At 44.4% G+C, this 27,364-nt stretch overlaps 1 protein-coding gene and 1 long non-coding RNA gene across 6 annotated transcripts in view; one reads left to right on the top strand and one right to left on the bottom strand.

Moving 5' to 3' along the window:
• MYZAP (myocardial zonula adherens protein) overlaps positions 1–27,364 on the top strand; it is a 98,780-nt gene that overhangs the window by 36,270 nt on the left and 35,146 nt on the right. Inside the window, exons 6-11 of one of the 5 annotated variants that reach the window (XM_021094634.2) lie at positions 3,985–4,137; positions 7,766–7,891; positions 8,870–8,998; positions 13,432–13,511; positions 15,196–15,301; positions 20,235–24,080. In XM_021094634.2, coding sequence (XP_020950293.1) covers positions 3,985–4,137; positions 7,766–7,891; positions 8,870–8,998; positions 13,432–13,511; positions 15,196–15,301; positions 20,235–20,288 — 648 coding nt within the window. In that variant the 3' untranslated portion in view covers positions 20,289–24,080. Of the gene's footprint in view, positions 1–3,984; positions 6,419–6,670; positions 7,892–8,869; positions 8,999–13,431; positions 13,512–15,195; positions 15,302–20,234; positions 24,081–27,364 lie in introns of those variants that run through there. The other 4 variants (XM_021094625.2, XR_014810662.1, XR_014810658.1 and 1 more) reach the window with 4 other exon arrangements.
• The window catches only part of LOC102160652 (uncharacterized), a 282,960-nt gene continuing 281,618 nt past the window's right edge, over positions 26,023–27,364 (bottom strand). Inside the window, exon 5 of the long non-coding RNA XR_014810669.1 lies at positions 26,023–26,590. This is a non-coding gene — a long non-coding RNA (uncharacterized LOC102160652). The remainder of the gene's footprint in view (positions 26,591–27,364) is intronic.

Below are 27,364 nucleotides of genomic sequence, written 5' to 3'. Positions count from 1 at the left end.
GGGAAGGGGAGCTTCGCCTGTTGGGGGTGGGTGGGGGAACCGTGCCTTTGTAGAAAAGTAAGTCCCAGAATATCCTCTGCTCATTATTCAGAATCCCTATTTTTTTTTAATTTAATTTAATTTTTTAAATTATTTCCCCAATACAATTCACATGGCCATGGTGAAGGCCGGGCCATGGTGAAGGCCAGGCTAAAACGATAAAGGAGGAGCTTCCAAGCTGTGACTGACCTGTGGAGTTGCAGTTGTCTTTGCCCGTATTCAAATGGGGATTTAGATCCTGAGCTCAGTGCTAGAGATGCCACCTTTTCCACTAGATACCAAAGGGTCTTAAGTATCAGTGCCTGAAACAGCATATCAGCCACTCCCTCAAGCCCCAGTGTTATGAGAAATGCCCCCAATCACGCAGAATTCAGACTTAACCAAAGATGATTTGTATTCATTTATGACAAGTAACTCCCAAAATCTATTGAGCACTTTCTTCTAATTTATAAATTATTTTGCACTGGAAGAAATCATAGGGTTTCTAAAGAATATCTTGTAGTACCAGACAGGGAAGCAAAAAGGGTCGGGGATCCCACGTTTGTGCAAATGTGTGTTGTCCACTCACAGTCAAGGGAATTTTTCTCTTGATTAGTTTGCTTTGCTAGGAGATAACCAGTCCTATACTGCCCATTGTTACTCTTCCAACTGAGCCCCCCATGTAACATGCAAATTAACTTGAAAATATTCAGAGCAAACATTGTATTCACCAGAGACAGCTTCTCTTGGCTTTAATTTCCAATCTTGCAAACAATAGTTTCTGCCCCTTTCCAGCTTTATTTGGCTCTTATCTTTTTACCTTCCTCCAGGAAGTTCCACAAGCTATGTCACTTCCTTTCTAGTTCTTTCTTTATAAATAAATTGTTAGATAAGCAAAGAGGTTTTCCAGTTGGGATTATCCTCATCCTTTCCGATCCAGTATTCTCTGCTAACAGCTGTCAGGGCAGTAGTGCCAACAGCAAAACTAGGCCACAGTCCTGCAGTGGGCCTGGGTGGGTCTCCTGTTTGGTTTGTCTGGGAGGCCCATTTTTGGTGGGGCCTCTGAGTTCCACCCTTTTCCTGGCTCTCTGTAGTGCATGACAGCTTTCCCCTGGCCCTAGCCCAAGCCCTGCTTGGGGTCTGGTTTATTCAGTAGCTTTTTAGCCTTTGTTCCCCTTCTTCCTGCCATCCAGGGGGCTCACCCAGCCTCCCTTTCCTTCCCTCTTGGGAATCTTCTCACTTCTGGCCAGCCAGGAAATGCTGGACCTCACCTGTGTTCAAATCTGGTTGGAATCTGGGTTGGAATTTGCCATCCCACTGTTGACTGGGGAAAAAAAAAAAAAAAAAAAGCATAACCTAACATTTGAGAGTTACTATTACTATTTTGCTTTTTAGGGCCATACCTGCTGCCTATGGACATCCCCAGGCTAGGGGTTGAATCAGAGCTGCCAATGCCCGCCTACACCACAGCCACAGCAACGCAGGATCCTTAACCCACTGAGTGAGGCCAGGGATCCAACCCACATCCTCATGGATATAGTTAGATTGGTTTCCTCTGTACTGCAATTCATTTCTGAGAGTTATGTCTTATTTGAGGACTAAAGCCTGGGATTAATCTCTCAGACAGCTCCGAGGAGCTGTTCTGAAGAAGTAACAGAGGAGCCAGCACACACAGGATTTTTTGCTGAAAAACAGATGTAGTCAAACATTAAAGATTGCTGTTAATCACAAAGAACAGGTCTCCTAAGTTAATAATTTTAGTGCTTTTCTATGTATAGGAAGATACAAGAGTCAGGGCTCATTGAAATTATTTCTTTGATATGCATCTTAACTGTATGAGGCCAGGGTCCTTCCTGTTTTTTCCCATCTTGAATTTGCCTAGGGTGCCCTCTTGGGGCTGGCTACAGTGGCTGATGGCTCGATGGTGGGCAAAATTCATTGTTTCTGGAAATGGCAGGCAGCATTTTTTTGTCTCCACCACTGACACTCCTGGCCTTTACTTCACAGATCGAACAGGGGCCCTGACTCAGACCTGCTTATGGTCTAGTTTCCTAATCCAGGGCAGACAGAGGAGCCTTATAATGAAAAGATTAAAAAGATTTGTTTTCAAAAAAAAAAAAAGAAAAAGAAAAAAAGAAGAAGAAGAAGAAGGCAGGGAAAGAAGAAGGGGGAAGCAGAGGAAAGAAAATTACCATCTCATGGTCAGGAAACAACTGAGTCTGAAGGTGGCTGGCTGCTTCTTTCTTCCATTGTCTAGTTGACCTCATTGTCACTGTGACTGGTAGGACCAGATCCTTGGTTTGATTCCATAGCAAGTTGGCACTGGCAAGAGCTGGTGAGATGGTCTCCACACCCCTTGTTTTATGGATAAATAAAGTGAGGCCAACAAGGAGAAGTGATCTGAATAAGGTATCTAGCTAGTGGTAGAGCTGGGACTCCAACGGTTTCTTGGTCCAGATACCTGTTCCTAAGTAGGAGACTGGTGTCTGTAAAGCCAGTGGGAGGGACTTGGAGAGGGGGTGGTTGGGCCAGGTGCTTTCTAAAGCTCCTTGTATCACCGATTTTATTTATTTTCCGCCATTGAGAATCCTTTCTAGAGTTTCCATCGTGGCATAGCGGAAACGAATCTGACTAGGAACCATGAGGTTGCCAGTTTGATCCCTGGCCTTGCTCCATGGGTTAAGGATCCAGTGTTGCCGGGAGCTGTGGTATAGGTCGCACGCAGGTGCAGCTTGGACCTAATGTTGCTGTGGCTGTGGTGTAGGCCAGCAGCAGAAGCTCTGATTGGATCCCTAGCCTGGGAACCTCCTTGTGCCGCGGGTGCAGCCTTAAAAAGACAAAAGACAAAAAAAAAAAAAGGAAAGAAAAAAGAAAAAGAAAATCCTTTCTACTGATTTGAATTGGCATAGGAATGAGGCTCATTATCCCAAGTGGAGGCTAAGGAGTTGGAGGAGCTTCAGAGACTGACCATCTACCAAAAGGACACAGGTTGCAAGTGTGTCCAACCCCAGAGTTTCCAGACCTTCTCATAGGAAGCTGTAGGTGACTTGGGGAGGCGGTAGAAGGGATCTGTAACCCTGTTTCCAGTGGGAGGAATTCTTGGATTGTGGAAGCCACTTCTCTGCAAGGAGAGTTAAGCAAGTAACTTGAAGCGTGAAATAGCAGCAATATTAATTTAAACATTCCTGCTCCAGTGGGTGGCATGGAGCAGTAACAATAGGCTTTTGACCCTGTCAGACACTGTGTCCCCAGTCCTCCTTTCATCACCATGATGCTCTGCCTAAGGGAGGTGGGTGGAGTATCTGCCAACATCACTGTGACCTCAGCCGTGTTGTTGCTGTCCTTGCAGCTCATCCAGAAAAGGAATATCTCTAGTCCATAAAATACATGTTCTGGTTTTTTATTTCAACTTGGGAATTTGGGAAATATAACAAAATACAAAGGAGAAAAAAATAAATGTTACCCATAATCCTATCATGTATGCAAACCATTATTTGGATTTTGGTGACTCTCCTCCTAGTCTTTTTTTTTTTTTTCTTTTCTATTCATGAACACATTTGAATAGATGCTTATGCTTTTTTTTAGCAGATGGGATTCTTCTATGCTTACTGTTTTTAAACCCATTTTTTCCCCCATGTGAAATGATGCATGATAAACATTTTCCCTTAGAAAAGGGTTTTAATCCATTTCCATCCATCCTGAGCAATGGCATGTAGTATTGGCAGAAGCCATGGGGAAGCCAGTTATGGGAGAAGCCAGCTGGCCCACCCAACTTCAGGATGGTAGACCTCTTGACCACCGTGGAGGAACCTCAGGTGCTCCAACACCAGGGTCTCAGGTGTGCATCTCCCAGGGGCTGACGTCTAGCTCAATGGTTAATGGCAAAGAGATGCCCTGGTGTGTGTCTCTGGCCCTGTTTTCTCACACCCCTGGATCTGAGTTTGGTTTTTATTTTCATCCAAACAGAAAACCCTTGTGGATGTTACTCTGGAGAATAGCAGCATTAAGGATCAGATCAGGAATCTGCAGCAGACATATGAAGCCTCCATGGACAAGCTGCGGGAAAAGCAGAGGCAGTTAGAGGTGGCGCAAGTTGAAAACCAGCTGCTGAAAATGAAGGTAACGTGTAGGAGCATAGGCTGCCCACTCACCTTTCTCTCTCTTCTTTTTTCTTTTCTGTCTTTTCTAGGGCCACACCTGCAGCATATGGAGGTTCCCAGGCTAGGGGTCTAATCGGAGCTATAGTCGCTGGCCTAGGCCACAGCCACAGGAATGTCAGATTCAAGCCACGTCTGCGACCTACACCACAGCTCGCAGCAACGCTGGATCCTTAACCCACTGGGTGAGGCCAGGGATCGAACCCGCAACTTTGTGGTTCCTAGTTGGATTCGTTAACCACTGAGCCACGATGGGAGCTCCATCTCTCCTCTTCTCTTCTTCTTCCTCCCAGGGTCAACTCTCCCATTTTCTTTTCTCTATTCTCTTCTTGGGTTTTCCCACCCTTTGTGGCCAGCCTGGTAGGATTTGACTTGAAGGCCCTGAGGACTTTCTATCTACACTCATGGGGGAGCCTGCATTCACCCTTTGGGCACTCTTGCTGAGACCATTATTGTGGCGCTGCCCTATGTACCAGGATGCCCACAGGGCTGAGACTTCAGAATCTTCATGGTTTAGAGTCTCTCTGAGGTTCCAAGGCCTTTCTGTCTGATTTGACAATAAAGAGCTAAGGGGCACCCAAGAAGAAAAGGAATGGGTGACAAAGATGCTGGGCAGTGGCCCTCCTGCCCCCAGGTCATGCTTGTTCCTCAGCTCGGCTTCTAAGTTCCTGGAGGTGTTCATGCTGCTTCCAAGTTGGAAACATAGATGGAGTTCCTCCCCTGTGTCACCAGCAGACCCAGGGACGGCTCACAGCAGTCCTCAGTGGATGATTTCCTGAAGTTTGTTTTTATTTAGTCTGGTTTTCAGAGTGTGTTCAACCCAGCCCCAGCCTGTCCTAGAGGAGCGCGCCTTAGGGGTACTGTGTCCATGTGATCTGTTGCACAAAACAGAGTAGTTGGGGGAGTGCAAGGAGGAGCTGTTAAGAATTGAGTTGGGGGAGTTCCTGTTGTGGCTCAGCAGTAATGAACCCAACTAGTATCCATGAGGACTCAGGTTTGATCCCTGGCCTCTCTTAATGGGTTGAGCATCCTGCATAGCTATGGCTGTGGTGTAGGCCAGCAGCTGTAGCTCCTATTCAACTCCTCACCTGAAAATTCCATATATGGTGGGTGTGGCTCTAAAAAGACGGAAAAAAAAATTTGAGTTAGGGGAACAAACCAGACCCCATGGTCCCCCTGCATGGGCTGCCTCAGGGATGTGCGGTGGGGGCTGGGCTGCCACGCTGCACCGCACAGTCTCTGTGACTGCCACCGCAAGGGTTGTGTGCCACCATCCACTTGGCCAAACACAGCCACCTGGGGGCTGGGAAGGACCCCAGAGCTCCAGAGTAGATAAGCTCCTCTTGGCTTTCAAACAGGGCTGCTCTTCTACTTATTCTCTCAAGCATTGTTTTGCCTAAGAGTTACTTTGAAATGAGGGGGTTTGTTGCTGAACAAGTCTGAAAGTGCAGGATCTTTCTCCATTCCTTTGCTCCACACATAGTACTGAGTGTCTACTCTATGCCCCGGGGCCGTGCTTCCCTGTCTGTTGGAGAGATGCTGTGACTCCAGGGAGGCCAAACCTCTAAATCCAGCCTGCGGTTGCCTGTTTAGGGACTCCTGCTTTCCTTTACTCCCAAAATAACAATGAAAAAAGTTACGGGACTCAGGATTTCACGAGACCTGGATGCAGAGTCAGCAGGATTCAAGGGACAGAGCCTGTTCTGGACGAGGGGATGGAGCACAGTACCGCACTCAGTCTCTCTTAGCTAATGATCATCTCCATTCAGGACTTCCCATTCTGTGGCTCCTTGGTGCCAGAACTTGGGTAGCCAGGAGAAAGGAGAGTTAGAGGGCATCTCGAGAGACTTTTGTCCAGGCTCTGGAGTAAACATCAGGCAGCACACTTTGCTTATCAGAGACTCCCTACCCAGCTAACTCAGCTCTCTTGAACAATCAATAAGCTGGCAGGAAGGGACACAAACCAACCTGCAGAAGCATGAAATCAAGGGCCTGAAGGTCACAGGCAAGAGCAGTGCCCAGTTAGAAAGGAAACACCAGCCATCCCCAGGGCTCTGCTTTTTCTCCTAAGCTTGCCCCTGGCTTGACCACGGGTCCACTTTTCTCTAGAACACCAATATCTGTAATCTCCCTTTTCCTTTCATACTTCCTCTTTCCTCCTATAGGAAACTTTTTTTTTTTTTTTTTTTTTTTTTTGCTTTTTAAGACTGCACTCACATCATATGGAGGTTCCCAGGCTAGGGGTCCAATCAGAGCTACAGCTGCCAGCCCGCACCACAGCCACAGCCACGTCAGATCCAAGCCTCGTCTGCAACTTACACCACAGCTCATGGCAAACCTGGATCCTTAACCCACTGAGCAAGGCCAGGGATCATGGTTCCTAGTTGGATTTGATTCCTCTGAGCCATGATGGGAACCCCAGGAAACATTTTTTTTTTTTTTGTCTTTTTTTTGCTATTTCTTGGGCTGCTCCCATGGCATATGGAGGTTCCCAGGCTAGGGGTCTAATCGGAGCTGTAGCCACCTGTCTACGCAAGAGCCACAGCAACGCGGAATCCGAGCCGCATCTGCAACCTACACCACAGCCCACGGCAACGCTGGATCGTTAACCCACTGAGCAAGGGCAGGGACCAAACCCGCAACCTCATGGTTCCTAGTCGGATTTGTTAACCACTGTGCCACAACGGGAACTCCGGGAAACATTTTTATTTAAAAAATTGTGTAGTTTATCCTACTCTGACCCAATTCTAATAATGTAGTGATCTTATTTTCAAGTCACAACAGAAAAATCAAAAATTAAAAAGTATATATTTCTGAGGCCAGTTAGAGTGTGGGTATATTAACCAGAGAAAAAGGTTAAAATGGATAGACTAAAAGGTGATGAAATGTTGGGAGCAAAAGAAATTAGACAAGAGTCATTGAAGAAAAGGGTTAATAAGACAGTTGAACATGGCACATTTTAGAGAGAATTCAGTTTAAAAATAGCTAAAATGGGGAGTTCCAGTTGTGGCTTAGTGAGTTAAGAACCCAACTAGTACCGTATCCATGGGAGGATGCAAGTTCCATCCCTGGCCTTGCTCCGTGGGTTAAGGATCTGGTGTTGCTGTGAGCTGTGGTGTAGATTGCAGATGCAGCTTGGATCCAGTGTTGCTGTGACTGTGGTGTAGGCTGGTAGCTACAGCTCTGATTTGACCCCTAGGCTGGAAACTTCCAGATGCTGCAGGTGTGGCTGTAAAAAGAAAACAAAAATTAAATGAATAAAATAAAAATGGCTAAATTGTAGGGGGTAGGGTTGGCAAGGTTAATACTTAGACTTTCTGCCTTTGGAAGAATTCCCTCATGTGGAGCACCTTTTCCTAACAATATCAAATAAATTGCTATAAACGGCCACCTTTTACTTTCTGGCTGCCCATTCACCCCTTTTCCTTCTTCTTTCTGTCCATTTCCCCACTGGTTCCTGCTGCCTCTGTCTCTGTGGAGCCCTGGTGCATGGGTCCACTCTGAGCACAGGCATGTGGCACACCGTGTAGAAGGGGTGGACTTCCCCGGAACCCACCAAAGCCGTAGCTCTGAAGCAGGTCTCTCTGCAGGTGGAATCCTCCCAAGAAGCCAATGCAGAGGTGATGAGAGAGATGACCAGGAAGCTGTACAGCCAATACGAAGAAAAGCTGCACGAGGAGCAGCAGAGGCACAGTGCTGAGAAGGAGGCTCTCCTGGTGTGTATGTCCCATGTGCTGATGGGGTGATGGAGAGGCTGAGGTTCATTATTGTCAGTGAGTTTTCACTGGTAGGGTTTCTGCTTGGAGGTGAGTTAGTGGGCTCTCACGTGGGTGACGGGTTGAGGAATTGATCGTTTGCCCTTTCACTCTTCTCCCTTCTCCCTCCCTGCCTTTATGTACCCCCTCCCTGCCTGCAGTGGTCCCCAGTCTCTGTCTCTCACCACACCCCTTTTTCTACCCAGGCTGACCATTTGCCAGCATCCACGCAGATCTTGGGCTCACCTGCAGCCCTTCCCTTCCTCACTCCGTTTGCCCTTCCTCCCCTATCCTTGATCCTAAGCTCCCTGAAAGCCTTGGAAATGCTGGCCTGTCCATGAATGAAGTCATACCCACTCACAAAGCTGGAAGTGCCCTCTGTCTGTGGAAAACCCACTCACTGTCCATTCTTTGCTATGGAATTCTCTTGTCCTGTTATTAGAGCCGGGCTGTACATCCCATGTCTTGGCTTTTCTAAAAGAGCATCAGTTCCTTGAAGGCAGGGACTCCATTCTGCCTTATCTTGTGTCCTAACAGGCTTAATTGGTTGAGTTGGTACTTTGCAATGTGGGAGAAAGAGCTGAGCATGGTGCATTCAATTTCAGATCCAGCCCTAATTCCCCTTCTGTTCTTGGCAGTTACAGTGACATTGTCAGCACGGAGTCAGGAGATAAAGAATGCTTGTAGGCTCCTTTGAGACACAATGACTTAAAAGAAAGAGGAGAAAAAAGAGCCAGGCCCATTAAAAAACCACATGGTGTGCCTGTATTCATAGTGAGAACCAGAATCATAGAGTTTGAGTTCATGATCTTTGAGACCCTTCAAGGCCACAGGGTCATGCATTTAAAGAGACCTGATGACTTAGCAGGGCCTGCGCTCTTTGGACCCTGGTTGGTAGGGACTCTACACTCTCCTGAGGACAGTGTGTTTCATTTGCAGGAAGAGACCAATAATTTTCTGAAAGCCATTGAAGAAGCCAATAAGAAGATGCAAGCGGCAGAGATTAGCCTGGAGGAGAAGGACCAGAGGATCGGAGAGCTGGACAGGCTGATTGAGCGCATGGAGAAGGTAACACGCCTCGGTCCCCTTGCCCAGCCTGCCCTTCAGGCTGCCCTGAGGCTCTGGGAAGCCTCGGCCACTGATCCTGCTCATCCCTGCATCTTGAGACTTAAAAAAAAATCAAAGAGAAAACTGTAAAGTCTAAGCAAGTCACACAAAGGTCTCATTTTTCCCTTGGTGAGGATTATCATGCTTCAAAAAATATCACATATAAAATTATTTACAGAAATTACTATTTTAGGAGCCCTGCTTTGCCAGTCAACCCCTGTTGAGATGTCACATCTGCACCCCAGCCTACAGGGTGTAGGTTGGAGCCTCTCATAGGTTGGAGCCTCTCATAGGTTGGAGCCTATGTTTGAAGGGTTGGCTTTTCTTTCACACCATGTGTCAGAATGAAGGGGGTGCTGGGGTGGAGAGCAGAAGCTCAGCCCAAATAATGAGCCAGTCTAGACAAAGGGGGAGGGAGCCCGGAAGCTAGTCAGGAAGTGGAGACAGGGAAAGGGGGAGGCCGGGGGATGGGGGCAGGAGAGGAAAGAGAAAAAGGGACAAAGAAAAGGAGGGTGACCTCAAGCAGGTGCTGGCTGACTTCTGCAGGATGGTGATAGTTGAGGGCCAGAACTGGGGCTGCTCTCTGGAAAGTGGCTCTTCAGCTGCCTGAGTTTGCAGAACAGTGGCAGCGGGCCAAGACCTGACCTATTGGCATCCTGTATAACTCACGCTGGATGCTGAGAATCCCCAGGCTAATGACAGAGGGAGGGCATGACAGTGTGAGCAAGGTCAGTAAGGGGGCTTCAGGGTGATTCTGAGAAAGCTGACCCATGATGCCTGTGGTACAAATCCCTCTACTCTCTCCTGACAAGTGAGGGATAACCAGAGGGGAAACAGCCTTAAATTCAATGCTGTGGAGCTTTGGGAGTGACTGGGGGCTCCTGTTTTAGGTAACATCATTTTGGGGAGGGACTGGAGCAAAAAAAGAGTCAATTACAATTTCACCTCTAGCCCCAGGAAAACAGAATCCTGTCTGGAATTGAAAGAGGGTTGGTGGCATGGTTGGGGCTAACGTCAGTATTGGTTGGAGGTGGTAGTAGAGGAGATTGGGCAGCGAGGGCATTTTCTAGAATGTGGGGGAGCTTTTTCTCACATCACGGTTCTCCCACAACAGCAGAAAGTGCTGGTGAAAGCAGATGAGCCCCTGGGGGCCAGATGCTCCTGCAGCAAAGAGGTGCCAGGTGAGGGGCAGCACGGGGAGGTGTGTGGGCCCGGGGAGCCCTCTCACAGAGAGACCGTCTCTGTGGTGGTGAAGAATATGGCTTCTAGAACCTGACAGATGTAGGGTCTGAGTCTTGCCTCTCTTTCTAGTTTGGGCAATTACTTGACGTTTCCAAATTTACTTTCCTCTTCTGTAAAATGCTGATAATGGGAATTTTTATGCTTAGGTCTTTTGCAAGGAATACATGAGCAAAACCTGTGCCCAGTGCTAAGCATGGCATATGGATAGTAGAGGTTCAAACATTTGTGGCTCTGATTTTTAGATTGCTGCTGGCATACATGTCTGCCCCTGCTGTCAGCTTCTTCTTCTTCTTTTTTTAGGTGGACCTGTTCTATAGCTTAGTTTCCTTGTACCCCCAGGATCCTGAAAGTTCCCAGCTTTTTCCACTGATGTCCAGGTGGAGCCTGAGTGAGGGGCACGTGGCTGAGGACCCAGGGGGGTGGTGAGGCCAGCCCTCCCTGCCAGAATTTGTGTGACATAAAATGTTCCCCAAGTCCTCTTAGCTTTTTCTTTAGTGATTGAAAATCTATTGTCCCTTCTCTAAGCCCTTCCCATTTAGGCTAGAAAAATGCTTGTTTTATTTAGCTAAGATTAGATATAGGATTGACTGTTTTTTCCCCTTCAGGGATAAATTGCGAGAGCAGGAACCCTGCCAGTTCTCTATCCCACATTCCATGAACAGCATGCCCACACTATTTGTATCCTGTTCTCACCTAGTTTTTAATTTTCCTCTAGGACGAACAGTGTGCTTTTTGAATGGTGTCTCCGCTCTGTCCCTTAATGTACTGTTTCTGAGCATTGCATTCAGGACCCCCCCCCCCTTTTTTTCCTGATCAGTAAAAGTCTTTTAAGCCTTGTGTTCTATCAGGGCCCCATCTGCAGAAGAGAGAGTATTCTATGCCTTGATCTCAGTGGTGATTTCACCAGGTAATTAAGTGTATATAGATATAAGGTTCATGATTGCACAGTGTTCACTTCAGATTTGTTACACCTTGGTTTAGAAAAAAACAAAATCTTGACGTATGCTGTAAGTTGGGCCTTGCCCTACTTTACGACACCCTTTTGGGGAGCCTGAGGGGAGACCCACATTGTCAAAGGATCATCACTGTTATTTCAGAACTAATGTAAACTTCTGGCCAGTGGCAGAGCACGTGGGGGCGGTAAGAATGTGCATTTGCTGTAGAGATTTCAGAACAGTAACAAAACCCCACTGAAAAGTCTGTCTTCCTTCTTTATTCTAGATCCATCCATGATCACATGTTCTCTCTTCTAGGCTGGATGCTCCCCTACTTTGGTCTGTCCCTTAAAGCTTCAGAAATTGCATGAGTTAAAATTCGAAAGATTTGGGAGTTCCGTTGCGGCTCCCTGGAAACGAATCTGACTAGTATCCATGAGAATGAAGGTTTGATCCCTGGCCTCACTCAGTGGTTTAAGGAGCTGGTGTTGCCGTGAGCTACAGTAGGTTGCAGTAGGCTCAGAGAAGTGGCTGTGGCTGTGGCTGTGGCCGGCAGCTGTAGCTCTGATTCGACCCCTAGCCTGGGAACTTCCATGTGCTGAGGGTGTAGCCCTAAAAAGTAAAAAAAAAAAAAAAAAAAAAAAGAAAAGGAAAAAAAAATTCCAAAGATTTGCTCTGAATAATTTGGTGTAAAAGAATCTGTATAACTGGCCTGAGCATGTTGGGGAAAATTTCTGAAGTTAAAGATGAGGCATGGCTATACTTTGAGAATGACCTAAAGTAAAATGGCCTCCTAATTAGTGAGCAGGATTTGATAAACTTCATTTTAAGGGAACTTATTATACTGGCATCAGTAACATATTTCTGGTGCAGTTTTGGTGGTGATGGGCACTATGCTTTTATGAATATGTTGCACTTTGTTCAAAGAAATAATTGTCTGGATTCTTATATTACCTTTTTTTTTTAAGGGATGTACCTATGGCATATGGAGGTTCCCAGGCTAGGTGTTGAATCTGAGCTATAGCTGCTGGCCTATGCCATTACATTACTTTTTTAAGTTTAACTTTTAAATTTACATATGTACAGCAAAGTCTACAAAGCTTTAGTTTTCTATTTATAACAATTAGTGGCTTGAATTTCTCATCTTTAGTTCTGGAGGTCAGAAGTCCTAAAAGTCAAGGTGTTGGCAGGGCAGGGTTCCTTTTGGAAGCTCTGGAGGAGAATCTTTTTTCCTAGCCTTTCTCCCCTGTGAGACTGCCTGTATCCTTGGCTCATGGCCCCATCTTTCAGCTTCAAAGCTGCTTTGTAGCCTCGCCCAGTATTTGTCTTTCTCTGACTCTAACCCTACGTTTTCCTTCCAATAAGAGCCTGACTGGATAATCTCCCCATTTCAAGATTATTAATCACATCTGCAAAGTTCTCTTTTCCATGTAAGGCAATATACTCACAAATTTCAAAGATTAGGATATGGACATTGTCAGGGGACTGTTATTCTGATTTTCACAATACTTTTTTATAAGTGACCACACCTGTGTAAATACCCCCCCACACACCAATTTATAGGATCACACAGAATTCCAGACCCTCTTGATGATTCGGAAAATCATCATCAAGACATTTGTAGTATTACAAGCCACTGATTTAGAGTATTGACTGTCATTTTCACAAGGTATCCAAGCCTGGGCTGGTGAAATACTTGCAAAAAAATAAATCTTTTTTTGTGTGTGTGTGTATGTCTTTTGTCTTTTTAGGGCCACATCTGTGGTGTATAGAGGTTCCCAGGCTAGGGGTCGAATCAGAGCTATAGCTGCCAGCCTATACCACAGCCACAGCAAAGCCCTATCCAAGCCGCATCTGTGACCTACACCACAGCTCACGGCAACGCCGAATCCTTAACCCACTGAGCAAGGCCAGGGATCGAACCCATGTCCTCATGGATACTAGTTGGGTTCGTTAACCACTGAGCCACAATGGGAACTCCAAAACACTAAATCTCGAGTGGCTTTACCCAGGGTATTTGTCTCTAATTGAGCAATATGTCTATACATACACACTAGTAAATGTGACATTTCTGAGTTTTGTTCGGACCCTGGTGAGTGTGTATAAAACCCATGGGTGTCACATAGACTTGAACTCACCAGTGCTGGTGTTGCTTGCTATGCATTCTCTGGCCAACTTGGGATCCATCGATTACATATTAGTGTCTTTTTGTTTTAGGAACGCCATCAGCTTCAACTCCAACTCCTGGAGCATGAAACAGAAATGTCAGCAGAAATAACTGATTCTGACAAAGAAAGGTAAGATGTTTTGTCCTTTGCCTTGTAGTGGATTTAGATGGTTTTTTTGTGGACTCACTTGGTCCTTGTATTCATTTTGTTGTCACTCATTGCAGATGATTATATGCAAAACATTGGACTGAAAGCTCCCAACATGGAATTTATAGCCACATGTTACGGCCCTCACCTGGCTGTTAATGCAATGGCACACATGGAAGCCTGTTGCAAGCGCCAAAGTTCAGTCTATAAATGTGCTCCATAACCTGGGTTTTTTTTTTTTTTTTTGTCTTTTTTTTAGGGCCACACTCATGACATATGGAGGTTCCCAGGCTAGGGGTCGAATCGGAGCTGTAGCCACTGGCCTATGCCACAGCCACAGCTATAGCCACACAAGATTGGAGCCACTCCTGTGACTCATGCCACAGCTCACGGCAACGCTGGATCTTTAACTTGTTGAGCAAGGACAGGGATTGAACCTGTGTCCTCGTGGATACCAGTCAGATTCATTTCCACTGAGCCATGATGGGAACTCCTGGATATATCTTGTTAATGAGAAAATTCATCAACAGTGACTAATACCATTGCCAGAGAAACTAATTTTACAATGTCTTTGTTTCCACACATTCCTCAGTGAGAGCTTGCCTTGTCCTCTGGCTATGGGTGTCCAAAGCCCTGCATGGAAAATGCAGGAGCAGCACAAGCCTCTTCTAGAAACCAGAAGGCAGAGAGGCCACACATGGCCCTTTAGTGAAGGGAAACAGGGTTGGGATGCTTTGAACATTTCAGCAAGTTACCTAATTTCCCTAATATTCTTTGCTTCCCTGTAAAATGGGAATTCTTTTTTGAAGTTGGGGGAGTTGGAATGAATCTAACAGTGCCCATCTTGTTCGGTTATTATTGTGAGAGAACTGTTGGGTGTATTGCCTGCTGCATAGTATGTGCTGAAAATTATCTGTTCTCCTTCTTCTTATGCAACCTCAGAGTTTTCAGAGTTGTAGGAATCTTCCTAAATGCTGAGGAGGGTCTGGCAGAGATGGAAGTGGTAAGCAGACCACCAGACTGCTCCACTTCGTCCATGTTCCAGTTCAGTGGCCTCAAAGAATTGTAGAATCCAAACTGTCTGTTGGTTTCTTTGGTTAACAAAGTTAAGTCAAAGGATAATTTGTGCTGTTTTTTAAAATTTTTTTTTAAAAAAGGAAGAAATGTTTTATGAGGTGGTCTGCTTAGTTTTAATGGAGAGAAAGTCTTTCAACATGTTTCCCATTTTCTCAAAATAAATGATGTGTGGGACAACCCTAATTCCAGACTTCCCAGGATTTTAGATATTTCACTGTGTTCCTAGACTCTTTTCTGTTTTCCTAATCATGGTAATTTACTGGATGTTCCAAGTTTGTACTGACTCCAAAACAGAGTCTCTCCTACCTATGAAGTGGTGCTGAAAAAATTTCTCTCCCAGCCCCTGGAAAGTATAGCAATTGTCTTAGACAGGGTGAAACTTGCAAGTGGGAACTTGAAAAGGGGTCCTGTATTCCTGCTGCAATGGAGTGGTAGATTGGTAGTTAATCATCTAGGATACAAGGTAGGAAGAATGCATCTTAGAGCTCCCTTTCTGGTTATTGGCAATATTGCTTTCATGTGTGATTTTCTGTGCTGGTGCTGCTGCCTTGGTTTTGGGTTCACTTGCTCTTTCTTTTGTTTGTGTTAGGTATCAGCAGCTGGAGGAGGCGTCAGCCAGCCTCCGGGAGCGGATCAGACACCTAGATGACATGGTGCATTGCCAGCAGAAGAAAGTCAAGCAGATGGTCGAGGAGGTAAGCCCTTGTCAAGGATCATAGGCCCAGGATTGCTTCCTGCGGTGCAGACACTTCAGCCGCAGAGCCAGATCCGACTCAGCTCAGTCTCCTGTGGCTCAGTAGTGAACTTGCTCAAGCCACTGCTGTTTTGACCCAGGGGAGAATCTCCTCATATGTCCCCCAGTGATTATACCTCCAAAAAATGGCTGTCCCCAGATGAAAGGCTTGCCATTAAGAAAGCTATGAAGTGCATTCATAAGTTTACCCACCTACACAGGACAGCAATATCTGCCCTTTGCAGGTGCCTGCAACTCAGGACCAAAGGGTGTGACAAGAACAGATTACTTCAACTCAGGGGTTGCACCCCCAGAACATACCTCCCCTGTTATTGCTCTTGTCCTTTCTCTACTCTCTTTCTTCTCCCATTCCTGTTTCTTTTTCACTTTTTCTCTTTTTTACCATCATTTTTTCTCCTTAACTATCTAATGGGAAACCAAGTTATAGGCTTATTAAATGCTGGAGATAGTTTACTATCCCGTTTTTCTAAATAAAAAAAAAAACAAACAAACCAAAAACCAGGTAAGTTGAACATTTCTGCTTCTCTAAGAAGAATAAAATTTCTTTGAACTTGTGTAACTGTAACCTATCTCTTGCTGTGGTGATGCTGCATAGGAAAAAGTCTGTGCTGTATTTTTCTTGCTGTAGCTCAGTGGGTTAAGGATCTGATCTTGTCACTGCTATGGCTCTGATTACAGCTGTGGTGCTGGTTTGATCACTGGCCCTGGAACTTCCATATGCCATGGGCACAGCCCCCCCCCCCAAAAAAAAATCAGATAGAAAAAAGAACAGTTAGGGAGTTCCCGTCGTGGCGCAGTGGTTAACGAATCCGACTCGGAGCCATGAGGTTGCAGGTTCGGTCCCTGGTCTTGCTCAGTGGGTTAAGGATCTGGCATTGCCATGAGCTGCGGTGTAGGTCGCAGACAAGGTTTGAATCCCGTGTTCTGTGGCTCTGGTGTAGGCTGGTGGCTACAGTTCCGATTAGACCTCTAGCCTGGGAACCTCCACATGCTGCAGGAGTGGCCCTAAAGACAAAAAAGAAAAAAGAACAGTTAGTACTATAACAGGGTTATAAGAATTCCCTAGGGTCTAATTCTCTAACTTGCAAAGAAAGTTTTAGATTTAATTAAACATTTGGTCAGCAGAGGAAAAACTGAAAAAAAAAGTTTCCTTATATTAGACACAACTCTGAAAAGTTATCTGTTAATGAATTACTTGAATTAAAAGTATATCTACTTATAATAAATAGCATATACATATGACAGACAAATAGAAGATTAAACATGTATTTAGCTTATTAATCTCTAAAATGTTGGTGCTGTGAGTGAGGTTAAGGTCAGGGAATTGTGAGAATGGGGAAGGACACCTTTTTTTAATTGCGTATAAGCGAAACATACATGTTAGATAAAATCTGCTCCCAGAGTGAGAGATCCAGTCATGCAGCGCTGAATCCCATGGTTGGCTCGTATGTCAGTCCCAGGGAGCCATAGAATAAGAAAATGGGGAACAAAGGCTCAGAGGAGCAATCCACCAGCAACTTGGCAGTCCCCTGGCACAGCCAGCAGCAGGGATGGGGAGGTTCTGCCCCACAACAGCACTGGGTAGATGTCAGGAATGTGTTTCCCAAGGCAGAGGGTCGCTGTGTCACAATTAGCATTTCGGGAAACCATGGCCGTCAGATCATAGCTTTTCTGCTTCTGAGGGTCACACACATGAAGTCTGGAACAAGGCTGACCCTCATTTCCCCGAGTGGCTCCTTGACTGAGGAACAGTCTCTCCCCCTTCTCACCACAGGAAGCTGGTCTGCATCGTTTCCTATCTAATATCAGAGAACCAGTGAACCAAACCTCATGTGCTGGCTTCTGATTCACTTATCATCTTTAAGGGTTTCCAGTGGGTCTTTTTTAAAAGACGTTTTCAAGTAGTTTAGGATTCTGTTTTCTGATGTCCTTCTGGAATACAATAGACATACCACTTTGAAAGGAGTAGGGGAATATTTATATATGAAAATAGGCAAAGCATAAAAAGATCACTGTCCATGCCTTGCTTTACTCCCTGTGATTTAATATCATCCAGATAAAGCTTCTCTAAGTGCTGGTGATGTGATCTGAAAGATCTAGTCGTTGGAAAGGAGTCACAGGCTGAAACTGAGGATGGCACTGTCAGAGCTGGCACCACCTAGGGGCTGGCTGGGTTTCAACAGCTGGATGGAGACAGGGAAAGAGAGCCTTAATTCTAAATTTAAATTAAAAACTATTTAAGTCAGGTATTAGAATTAATATGTTTGTCCTGGAGTTCCCGTCATGGCTCAGGGGAAGTGAATCTGACTAGCATCCATGAGGGCACAGGTTCAATCCCTGACCTCGACCAGTGATGGGGCATTGCCGTGAGCTGTGGTGTAGTTCACAGACGTGGCTCGTATCCTGCGTTGCTGTGGCTGTAGCTGTGGCATAGGCCAGCAGCTACAGCTCGGATTTGACCCCTAGCCTGGGAACCTCCATATGCTGTGGGTGCGGCCCTAAAAAATATATATGTATATGTTTGTCCAGTATACCATGTTGACTCATACAACAAAAAGAAGTTTTAAAATCTCAATTACTGCAGCCATTTTTTTTTTTTAAGTTAGAAACGTGAAACAGGGATAAATGAGCACATTGAGAAGGATCAGGTTTGAAAGGAGTTGAGAACTCTAGTAATTCAGGGAATGGTTGAAGGAATTGGGCAAGGGATGGCCAGGGAGAAACGTGAGTGTTGAATGCACATCTTAGAAAACGGTCATGGAGAAGAGGGAGTATCTTTTTGTTTGTACTGCAGTGCAAAGGCAGGCTGGAGCCACTGGGTGGCACTTGCAAAGAGGGAAATTTCAGCTTTCTGTTCAACATAAAGAAAAGGTTTCTAATACTGGCTGTACTTACCCCTTAATCGTGGATGCATTTTGTGAGACTATAAGTCTGGAAGAAGCTCCTTATATAAGAATTCTTCTTTATTCTTTACTAGGCTGTGCCTGTTTTTTTTTTTTTTTAAAACCATCTCAGCCTATTCATTAGTTTGCACAATGGGTAAAGTCAGCAAATACACTAAAAGAGTTCAAGTCATTTGGACCAAATTTTGAAAAATCTGGACAACTGAATTAGTCATTTGTGGAATCTTGAATTCTGACTTTAGAAGAGAGGTATATTTCTGTCTGTGAACTCTAGCCCCCTCACCCCAGATAATGAGACAAATTTGACTTGGAAAGAGAGGCAACCTTTACATGTCACCAGTGTTAGGGACAGTTTTCCTTCCCTCACATGAAGTCCGAAAGCTTATCTGTGTGATGGCTTCACACTCCCCAGGGTAGGAATCTGGTCTGTGTCCACTGCTGCTGTCATCTTCGTCCTAATGTCTGGGAAGAAAGTGAGTTTCTGTTGTGTCTCAGGAGGTTAAGAACTCGACATAGTGTCCTTGAGGATGTGGGTTCAATCCTTGGCCTCGCTCAGTGGATTAAGGAACTGACATGGCTGCATGCTGCAGTGTAGGTCAAAGATGTGGCTTGGATCCTGTGTTGCGGTGCTTGTAGTTCCTGGCCTGGGAACTTCCATATGCCAAAAGAAAGAGAGAGAGAGAGAAAGAAAGAAAGAAAGAGAAAGAGAAAGAGAGAGAGAGAGAAAGAGATGGACTGTTTTTTTTTTTTTTTTTTTTCAGCTCAAAACATCCAAGTATGATTACTCGGGTTCTTAGAATCCTTAATTGCTAGGCAATATATTTACTTCCACCTCAATAGAGTGTCATTTCTTAATAATAATAATGATATACTGGAAAAAAAAAATGACCGGCCTGGGTTTTGCAGTCCTTAGCTCAATAATGACTTGATTTTCCTTGTGTGGGACAGTATATTTCAGTAAAGATTTGCGCATGTGAGAAGGAGCAGGATGTTCCCTTTTGAAATGAAGGATTAACACATGTCTTATGGGGTTAAATTCACCAAGAAAAGATACAGAGTGTCTTGTGTGAAGAGTGGGAGCAAATACCCCCAGGAGGCTGGCTCTTTGTACCAAATTAAGTCTCCTTTTGTGGTGTATGTCAGGGATTGGTTATCTTCTTCCCATCACTAGTTCTTCTGACTGTTTTTGGATCTGACAAAAAAAAAAAAAAAAAAAAACAAGCCCCCAAATATGCCTCTTTGAGACATTTAAGGATTTGCTAGAAAATTTAGAGAGATTGAAAAAAAAAAAAAAAAACCCACTTGTGTGGAAATTCACTCATCCATCCATTAACCAAGCATCTGCTGGCACCTTCTCTCTGCTGGGTCTGGGTATCATGGGGGGCGATGCAGATGTGGTCCTGCCCTTGTGGATCTTACCATCTAGTGTTACCTGAGTTCCAGTCATCCTTGCCCTTGGGCTTCGTTCTTCCACTGAAAAGCCAAGTTAGGACTAGGTCCTCTGTCTCTAATCAGACTGAGTTCTTTAGTTGTCCTTAAAGAAAGCAGGAGGTCAGGGAGGAGCACAAGGCTGGAAGGACTCTGTAGCCAGAGCAGTGAACAGCTGACACATCTTTAAGTGTTACTTCTTCAGCCAACAGGACGTTCACACCTCTTTACCTATTCTCATCAAGGCTCAGTCTTCTGCCAACCAAAGCAGCTTTCTGCAGGAAAGCAATTTAAAGAATTTAAATTCTCTCCATCCCGAGAATTTTCCATTTTGTATGGATTGGCCATTTGTTAGCACACAATTTATTTTTAAAATTCTTGTGTGCTGAAATGTACAATGCAAAAGTACATTTTTGCCAAACACCCTGTGTTTAGATGGTTCAGAGTGATCTCCATCACTGATAATTAGCCCAGTGAGGGTAGGGGAAAGGAGCCGGGGCACTGAGCCCATAACCCTAACCCACTCAATTGAACTGTTTCCAGATCATGTCCCACGAGCTCTTCTCCAGATTTAGTCTTCGGCTCTTTGGAAGATGACAAAATAGTAGCCTGCTCTGGGTTGGAAGCAGTTCCTTTGATTGTTCGTGGTTAGAAGAACACTTGTACTCTCTCTGCTGGGAAGAGGTGGCATGTATCTGTGATGAGCTGATGAACAAAACACGAAGGAACATACTATTGAAAGGAAAACACGGCCATGTAGGGCCTTCATTTGTGGAAGCACCTACATACTGTAACCTCAACTTTTACAGCTTCACACTGCAGAGTCAAGAGAGCTCAAAGATCCACAGAGTATTTTTAGAAACATGGGTTCCTAGACATCAAAGAAGGAACTGCAATGAAAAATAGCACTAAAAAATATTTAAGAAAGTTTCAGGTGGAGTCTGGTTCCAAGATCTTGGAAAATGAAGCCTTATTTATGGAAAAGCTTCCAAGGACACTTGCTAAAGAGATGGGAAGCAGGCTTGAAGAACTCCAGTGCTCCAGAATGAAGTACTCCCGACCAGATCACACCCCAGAAAATACAAAAGCAGCCACGTGTCCACATAGTTTGATTATATTTGTGTGTGGAAGGTGGCCCTGAGGATGTCCTTTGTGAATGGAGATCAACAGCGCTAGTCAACTTGGCACTCTTCTTGAAGAAATGTACGAATTGCTTCTATCACCATGAACAGATAGTTCAACTCACTTCATGAAAAGAAGAAGTATATCTAATGAAAATAGAAATATGTTCGACTAAAATATGTCAAAGTGAAATATCCTCCATGTATGCTTTATTTTTAGAGAGGTCTTCTTGAGACAGCCGTAAGTGCTGATATCTCTTCATAACTAAACAGTTGCTGAGAATTGTAGTAGCAGTAGAGCAAGTGGTAAAAATAGTCAATGGGTGGTATTAGCCTAATAATAATGATGTGAGTTTATTAAGGGGCTGGGTGTCACTTGGACATTGGGCAGTTTTCTACACCCACCACTTTTCCATGGCAAAGTGGCAGGTAGATCCTTTCTTGTCATTAGCTGTCTTTGGTCAAACTTTCACTTAGATGCTTCTGCCCAGCTGAAGCAAGTAGGCAGTGGATGGGGAAGGAAGCTGATGAATAGCTTCCCACATTAGAAATGAACTGTAAATGCAGTTTACTTATGCCAGTGTCCTGTATGAATGCAGATCCCCATCTACTTTACTGGGTTTCCAGATTTCTGCTGGGGAGTTTTGAATCATATTTAAGAATCACTTGAGATGTCACTCTGGTATAGGGACTGCACTGTTTATAGGGATATCTGCTGACTTCTAGAGAAAGTGGGTCACCAGTGGGGGCCTCTCTCCCAGGATTGTGTGCTTTCTCCCTGCCCTTGAGGACCTTCTCTCTTTGGGGCTATGGACAGGAGCTAGAGGCCAGATAGGCCTTATGCTACGGGACAGAGAGTGAGTGACGTGCCTGGGCTATCTGCAGGACCATGAGAGTGCCTCCTAAATGTTGTGCCCTATATGCCCCATGCCCTTCCCCCTAGGCTACATGCTGGTTCCTAGGCTAGTTGGGGCTCTCCTTACATCTGGGTCACCTGCCTGACAGGACCTCCTTCCACCTGCTCCTCGCTGCCTTTGCCTGAGTCCCTCAATTCACCCCTTCCTGCTAGGAGTGTAATATGGTGTGAACTTGACTTACTGTATCAAATATGAGTTAGATTCTCAAATCCTGCCCCACCTGACTCCACACTACCACCCCATCATCCCCCTCCCTCTCCCTTAACTGGATCCTTAGCCTTGGGCTCTTATTAAGGCTGTAATTTGTCTCAGGGCCACTCACACCCCCACCCAAAGGAGACAATGCTCAAAAGTTGAGGCCAAATTTATTAAAGTAATTGCAGATATTACAGTTTGCAGTTCTGTTGTTTAACATTGTATTATCCACTTTAGATGCTTTATCTAAAATGAAGTTTTTAGAAGGTATCAGAAAGCTCACATGGGTGCAAACCTTTTTTTCCTCTGCATTATAGAAATGTCATAGGTTCATTGTAGGACATGTACTGATTAATGTATTTGTGACTCAAATTGTCCTTTCAAGGGAAAAGGGCTTTTCTTTGTAAATGTCATTGAACTCACTTTCTGTTTGTTGAAATTGTTTCTCATTGGTCTGAAATGTTTCTCGGAGACCTAGGTGCTCACACTCTGAACATAGTGGGTTTGCGTGGCTGTGCCCCGATCCAGGTAACTACCAGCTGGTGAGTGTTTCTCGTATTTCAGGGCTATGCATAGAGACCTCACATCCCACGCTAACCCTTTGTGGGAAACCATTATTACCACCATTTTTTAAGTACAGCAAATCAAGACTTAGAATTTTAAAAAATAGTAGCCAGCAGTCTCTCCAGAAGGGATGATGGTGCTTGGTCCACACCCAGATTTTTGACTCCAAAGCCAGCCTTGTTCTTTGCTTATTATTATTTTTTTTAATAATTGGGGGAAGTGTAAATAATAGTAACTTATGGAGAATGATAAAAATTAAACTTACGTACTCCCTTTCTAGAATTAACAGATGTTCATTTTGAAACTTAAGCATGTTTTAAGATTTTTTTCTAAATAAAACATTATAGACAAAAAAGTTCTTACTTTACCCTTCCCAGGCCTTATCTTTTTCCTTCTCACTCCCACCACCAACCTGACCCACTGCCTTCTTCAGAGGCAGTTTGGCTTCTACCCAGACCATATTTCTTTGCTTTTATTAGACATATATGTGTTTCTTGTCAGTATATAGCTCAGTTTCTATGTTTTAAAAAGTATGTACATTTTTATTTGTAATATGTAAATACATTTTATTGTATATATTTCACAACTGACTCTTTTTTCCAGTTTTGTTTTTGAGATTGTTACATATAGATTTAAGTTATTCAGATTAATGGCCATCTAATATTCTTTTACCTGAATATATTGTAATATGTCCTGTTGATAGGTATTTAGCTTCTTTCCAGTTTTTTATTCTTTTGCAAGCAATGTCGTACATCTCTGTGCTTCTCTGGGGAGGATACTCGGGAGGAGTTGCCAGGGCCTGAGGTTGGCACAGCTTCCCCTCTGCTGGGTATTTCCTTCTTGTTCTCCAAGCATACATGTCATGTACGAGGAACAGATTTCTCCATGTCCTCACCACCTCTTGGTACCGTTGATGGTAATTTTAGCCAGTGGTGAAATAGTATCTCTCTGTCTTCATTTTAATTCGCATCAGCCTGATAACTGCTCATTCCAACCAGTGAGATTGAGCCTAAGTTTACTGACCAATCAGGCTCCCATTCCTCTGAATTAGTTGTTCCTACTTTTGTTCATTTTTCTGTTTGGTTGCTTTTCTTTTTTCCTGCTGATATGTAGGAACTCTGTAAACAGCCAATATTAGTCATCTATCAAAAATATTTGAACAGTGTTATCTTCTCCTAGTCAGTGGTTTCCATGTGTTTATATATGGTATTTTGTATTATATACACTTGTCAAATTTTCGTATAAAGTTATCCATCTTCTTGTGTGTCTCGTGTGTTTGTCAAAAGTTTTAGAGTTTTGTTTTTCACCTTCAGGTCTGTAATTCCACCCCCTCCCCTACATTCTTACCCATCATTCTCTTCCTTATCCTATTTTCTTCCATAGCACTTATTATCTTGTAATATATCTTACACTTACCTGTTTTGCTTATTTATTTGTTGTCTATTTCCCTCCACTAGAATGTAAGCTCCCTAAGGGCAGTGTCTTTTGTCTGTTTTATTCATGGCTATATTCCTGATACTTCGAATAGTCACTGGCATATAGCAGGTACTCAATAAATATTTGTTGAACAAATAAAGAATAATCCATATGCATATGGAATTTATTGTTTTTGTATATAATATGAATAGAGCTTTTACTTTTTTTTTTTTTTTTTTTTTTTTTTTTTGCTCTTGGAAAGCTTGCTTCTCTAACATCATGTATTGGAGTAGTCCATCCTGCTCCCACTGATTTTTCTCCTTTATCAAGAGTTGTTTCCCTTGCACCACTGTCTTTATGTATTCTTGTTCCCCTGCCTTTTTGTCTGCAGAAAACACAGTTCTTACACACAGCACTGGGTGGGAACAGGGGTAATGAAGAGCTAGATCCAACTTGTGGAGAGTTCGGTGATGGGTTAATCAGTGAACATTTAAGAAGCACTTTTTATGAACCAAATCTAAAAATGGATATGAGCCCTCGAAGCCTTCAAAGGACTTTCTGGTTGACATTAAAACTTTTTTTTTTTTTTTGCTTTTTTTAGGGGTGCACCCACAGCACAAGGAGATTCCCAGGCTAGGGGTCTAATCAGAGCCATAGCTGCCGGCCTAAACCACGGCCACAGCAACGCCAGATCCGAGCCACATCTGTGACATACACCACAGCTCATGGCAATGCCAGATCCTTAACCCACTGAGGGAGGCCAGGGATCGAACCCCAAACCTCATGGTTCCTAGTTGGATTCGTTTCTGCCGAGCCACAGTGGGAACTCCTGATATTAAAACTTTTTTATAACTCAAGGCAGAATGTAAGCATTAAGCAGGGGAATGAGCTCTATTCTGGGGGCACAGAAGCTGGAGAACATAGTGCTTAAGTTTGTAGGTTTAAAGTAAATTAAATCTGACTTTGCATCTTGCCTCTACTCTTGACTGGGCTTTATGTCTTGATCAAGTTATTAATCCTCTCCAACATTTAGTTTCCTTATCAAAAAAATGGGAATGATGATAATAGTACCTCCTTCAGAGGTTGCTGGTTGACGGAAAGAATGTACACTAAGGGCATAGCTCAGTCCTGTCGGTGTTCACCAATTCTCATGTGGGTGGAGAGTCTTTGGGGAGGAGGTGATATTTGACCAGGTCTTGCAGGCTAGGTTAGATGTTTCTAGGCAGGGATTGAGTGGGTGCAAAAGGACATGTCAAACAAGATATAAAATAAAAAAACCAAAACATGGAGGCCAGAAATTATAGGGTGGGTTCAGGGAACGTTATTCTAGTTTGACTGGTTTGTAGGAGGGAGTCATAATGAAGAGACCAGGCATGTAGCTTGGGACTAAGATTATCAGCAACATGGTGTGGCGGAAACGAATCCGACTAGGAACCATGAGGTTGCAGGTTGGATCCCTAGCCTTGCTCAGTGGGTTAAGGATCCAGCGTTGACATGAGCTGTGGGTGTAGGTCACAGATGTGGCTCAGATCCTGCGTTGCTATGGCTGTGGTGTAGGCTGGCAGCCATAGCTCTGATTGGACCCCTAGCCTGGGTACCTCCATGTGATGTGGACGCAACCCTAAAAACTCAAATAAATAAATGAATAAATAAAAACATTATCAACAACAGACCAAGAAAGTGTCCTTTAGTACTCTGCTTCTAATTCCTCTGTGGCTCCCTAGTGCCTGATCCAATCTGAGCCCCAGAGGGATGCCTCTGGCAGGGGGTTCTTGGCCAGTAGGAGAGGAGAGGGGCAGGAAGGGCAGCTGCAGGGCCCCCAGGATTGTCCTGGCCTGTATAGGTAAGGGTCCATGTTCCAGGGCACTCGAACTTTAGGAACATTTTTTTAAACTACCATATTTTTTAGCATGACCTTTGTGCTTGGTATGGAGTTGGGTGCTTCCATATACAGACCTATCTCAGAGATATTGCAGGTTTGGTTCCAAACTACCACAATAAAGCAGGTATCACAGTAAAGAGAATCACATGAATATTTTGGTCTCCCAGTATGTATAAAAGTTATGTAGTCTCTTAAGTGTGCAGTGGCATCATGTCTAAAAAGACAATGGACATATCTTTATTAAAAACACTTCATTGCTAAAACAAAATGTTTACCCATCATCTAAGCCTTCAGTAAATTCTAATCTTTTTGCCAGTGGAGGATTCAAAATACTGTAAGAATTATCAGAATGTAACACAGAGATACAAAGTGAGCAAATGCTATTGGAAAAATGGCACTGATAGACTTGCTTTGAGCAGAGTTGCCACAGACCTTCCATTTGTGGAAAATGCATTATGTGTAAGGTGCCATAAAGTGAGTGTGATAAAACGAGGTGTGCCTGTACATTCTCACTGTTTAGCTTGAAATGGTTCTTCCCCGGATTCCTGTTCAGTATATGGTCTTCTGTTTCTGGTTCTGCATCCATCCAGGGCAGGGCAGGAATAGAGACGCTTAAAGCACCCTCTGCCCCTTCAGCATCCCATCTTCCTCTCAAGTCACAGAGAAGAACAGCCTGAAGTCTTAGGGCCCCAGCAAATCCTTTGTAAAAGAAGCCGTTATCTGCCAGTATTCTTCCCTACCTGGCTTCATCTCCAGGCAGCACTGCTGAGAGACGTTGTCCTTACTGGGAGGATGGAGGCCAGCCTGTGGAAATCAGGGTGGTGTGAACGAACCTCATCATCAGAGATGAGGGTTTAGATCTCAGCCCTGCCAGCATCGAGCTCTAGGGTGACCAGCTGTCCTGGTGTGCCTATGAATGAGATGGTTCCTGACACATGAGACCAAAACCTGGAAAGTTCCGGCAAGGTGGGATGAGCTGGTCACCTCTTGAGTCCTGTGGTCTGAACCTTCCCCCTCACCCCATCAGCAGATGGCAGGTGCATCAGATCTCTGGGTAGGTGGGAGGACCACACATCACCTTTCCTGTTCCCTATTGCACTCACTTGTATGTTTCTCTCTCTGTTCACTGCTTTACCTGGGTATTTGTTCTCTGCAAGTGGAGACCAGGTCTTCCTGGCTCACTGCTATGCTCCTGGGATCTAGTACTGGGCCCAGTGCAGAGGTGGTTATGGCCAATTGTTGAGGAATGAGTGAACAACGAAACTCTAGGAACCCCAGTTTTCTCGTCTATGGGGATGATGAATCTTAGGGTTGTTTCTGAAAATAATGAGCTAAGCCAGCAAAAGCCCTGGTACCCAGGACACCCCTTTTTCTCCCTTCCCAGTGAATGCATGCAGATTGGAAAGCCAGTTTCTTCATCCTTCCCTCATGTTTATAGTTCAGTCGTCTTCAGGTACCCAGAAGAGTCAGGGTGCTGTTCCTTGTTAAACAGAAGTTGGGTTATCTTTAATATAAGAGAGAAATCAAACCAAATTAGATTATTTTACCTCAGAAGCTAGTTTCAACGGATCCTTTTGA

The sequence above is a fragment of the Sus scrofa genome, chromosome 1, assembly GCF_054392235.1.
Source record: "Sus scrofa isolate SSC_HxYL_T2T_F1_AM1 chromosome 1, Sscrofa_HxYL_maternal_Yorkshire_Landrace_v2.0, whole genome shotgun sequence".
NCBI lineage: Eukaryota > Metazoa > Chordata > Mammalia > Artiodactyla > Suidae > Sus > Sus scrofa.
The sequence above is the reverse complement of the archived record's forward strand: the minus strand, read 5'-3'. Positions and strand labels throughout refer to the sequence as shown.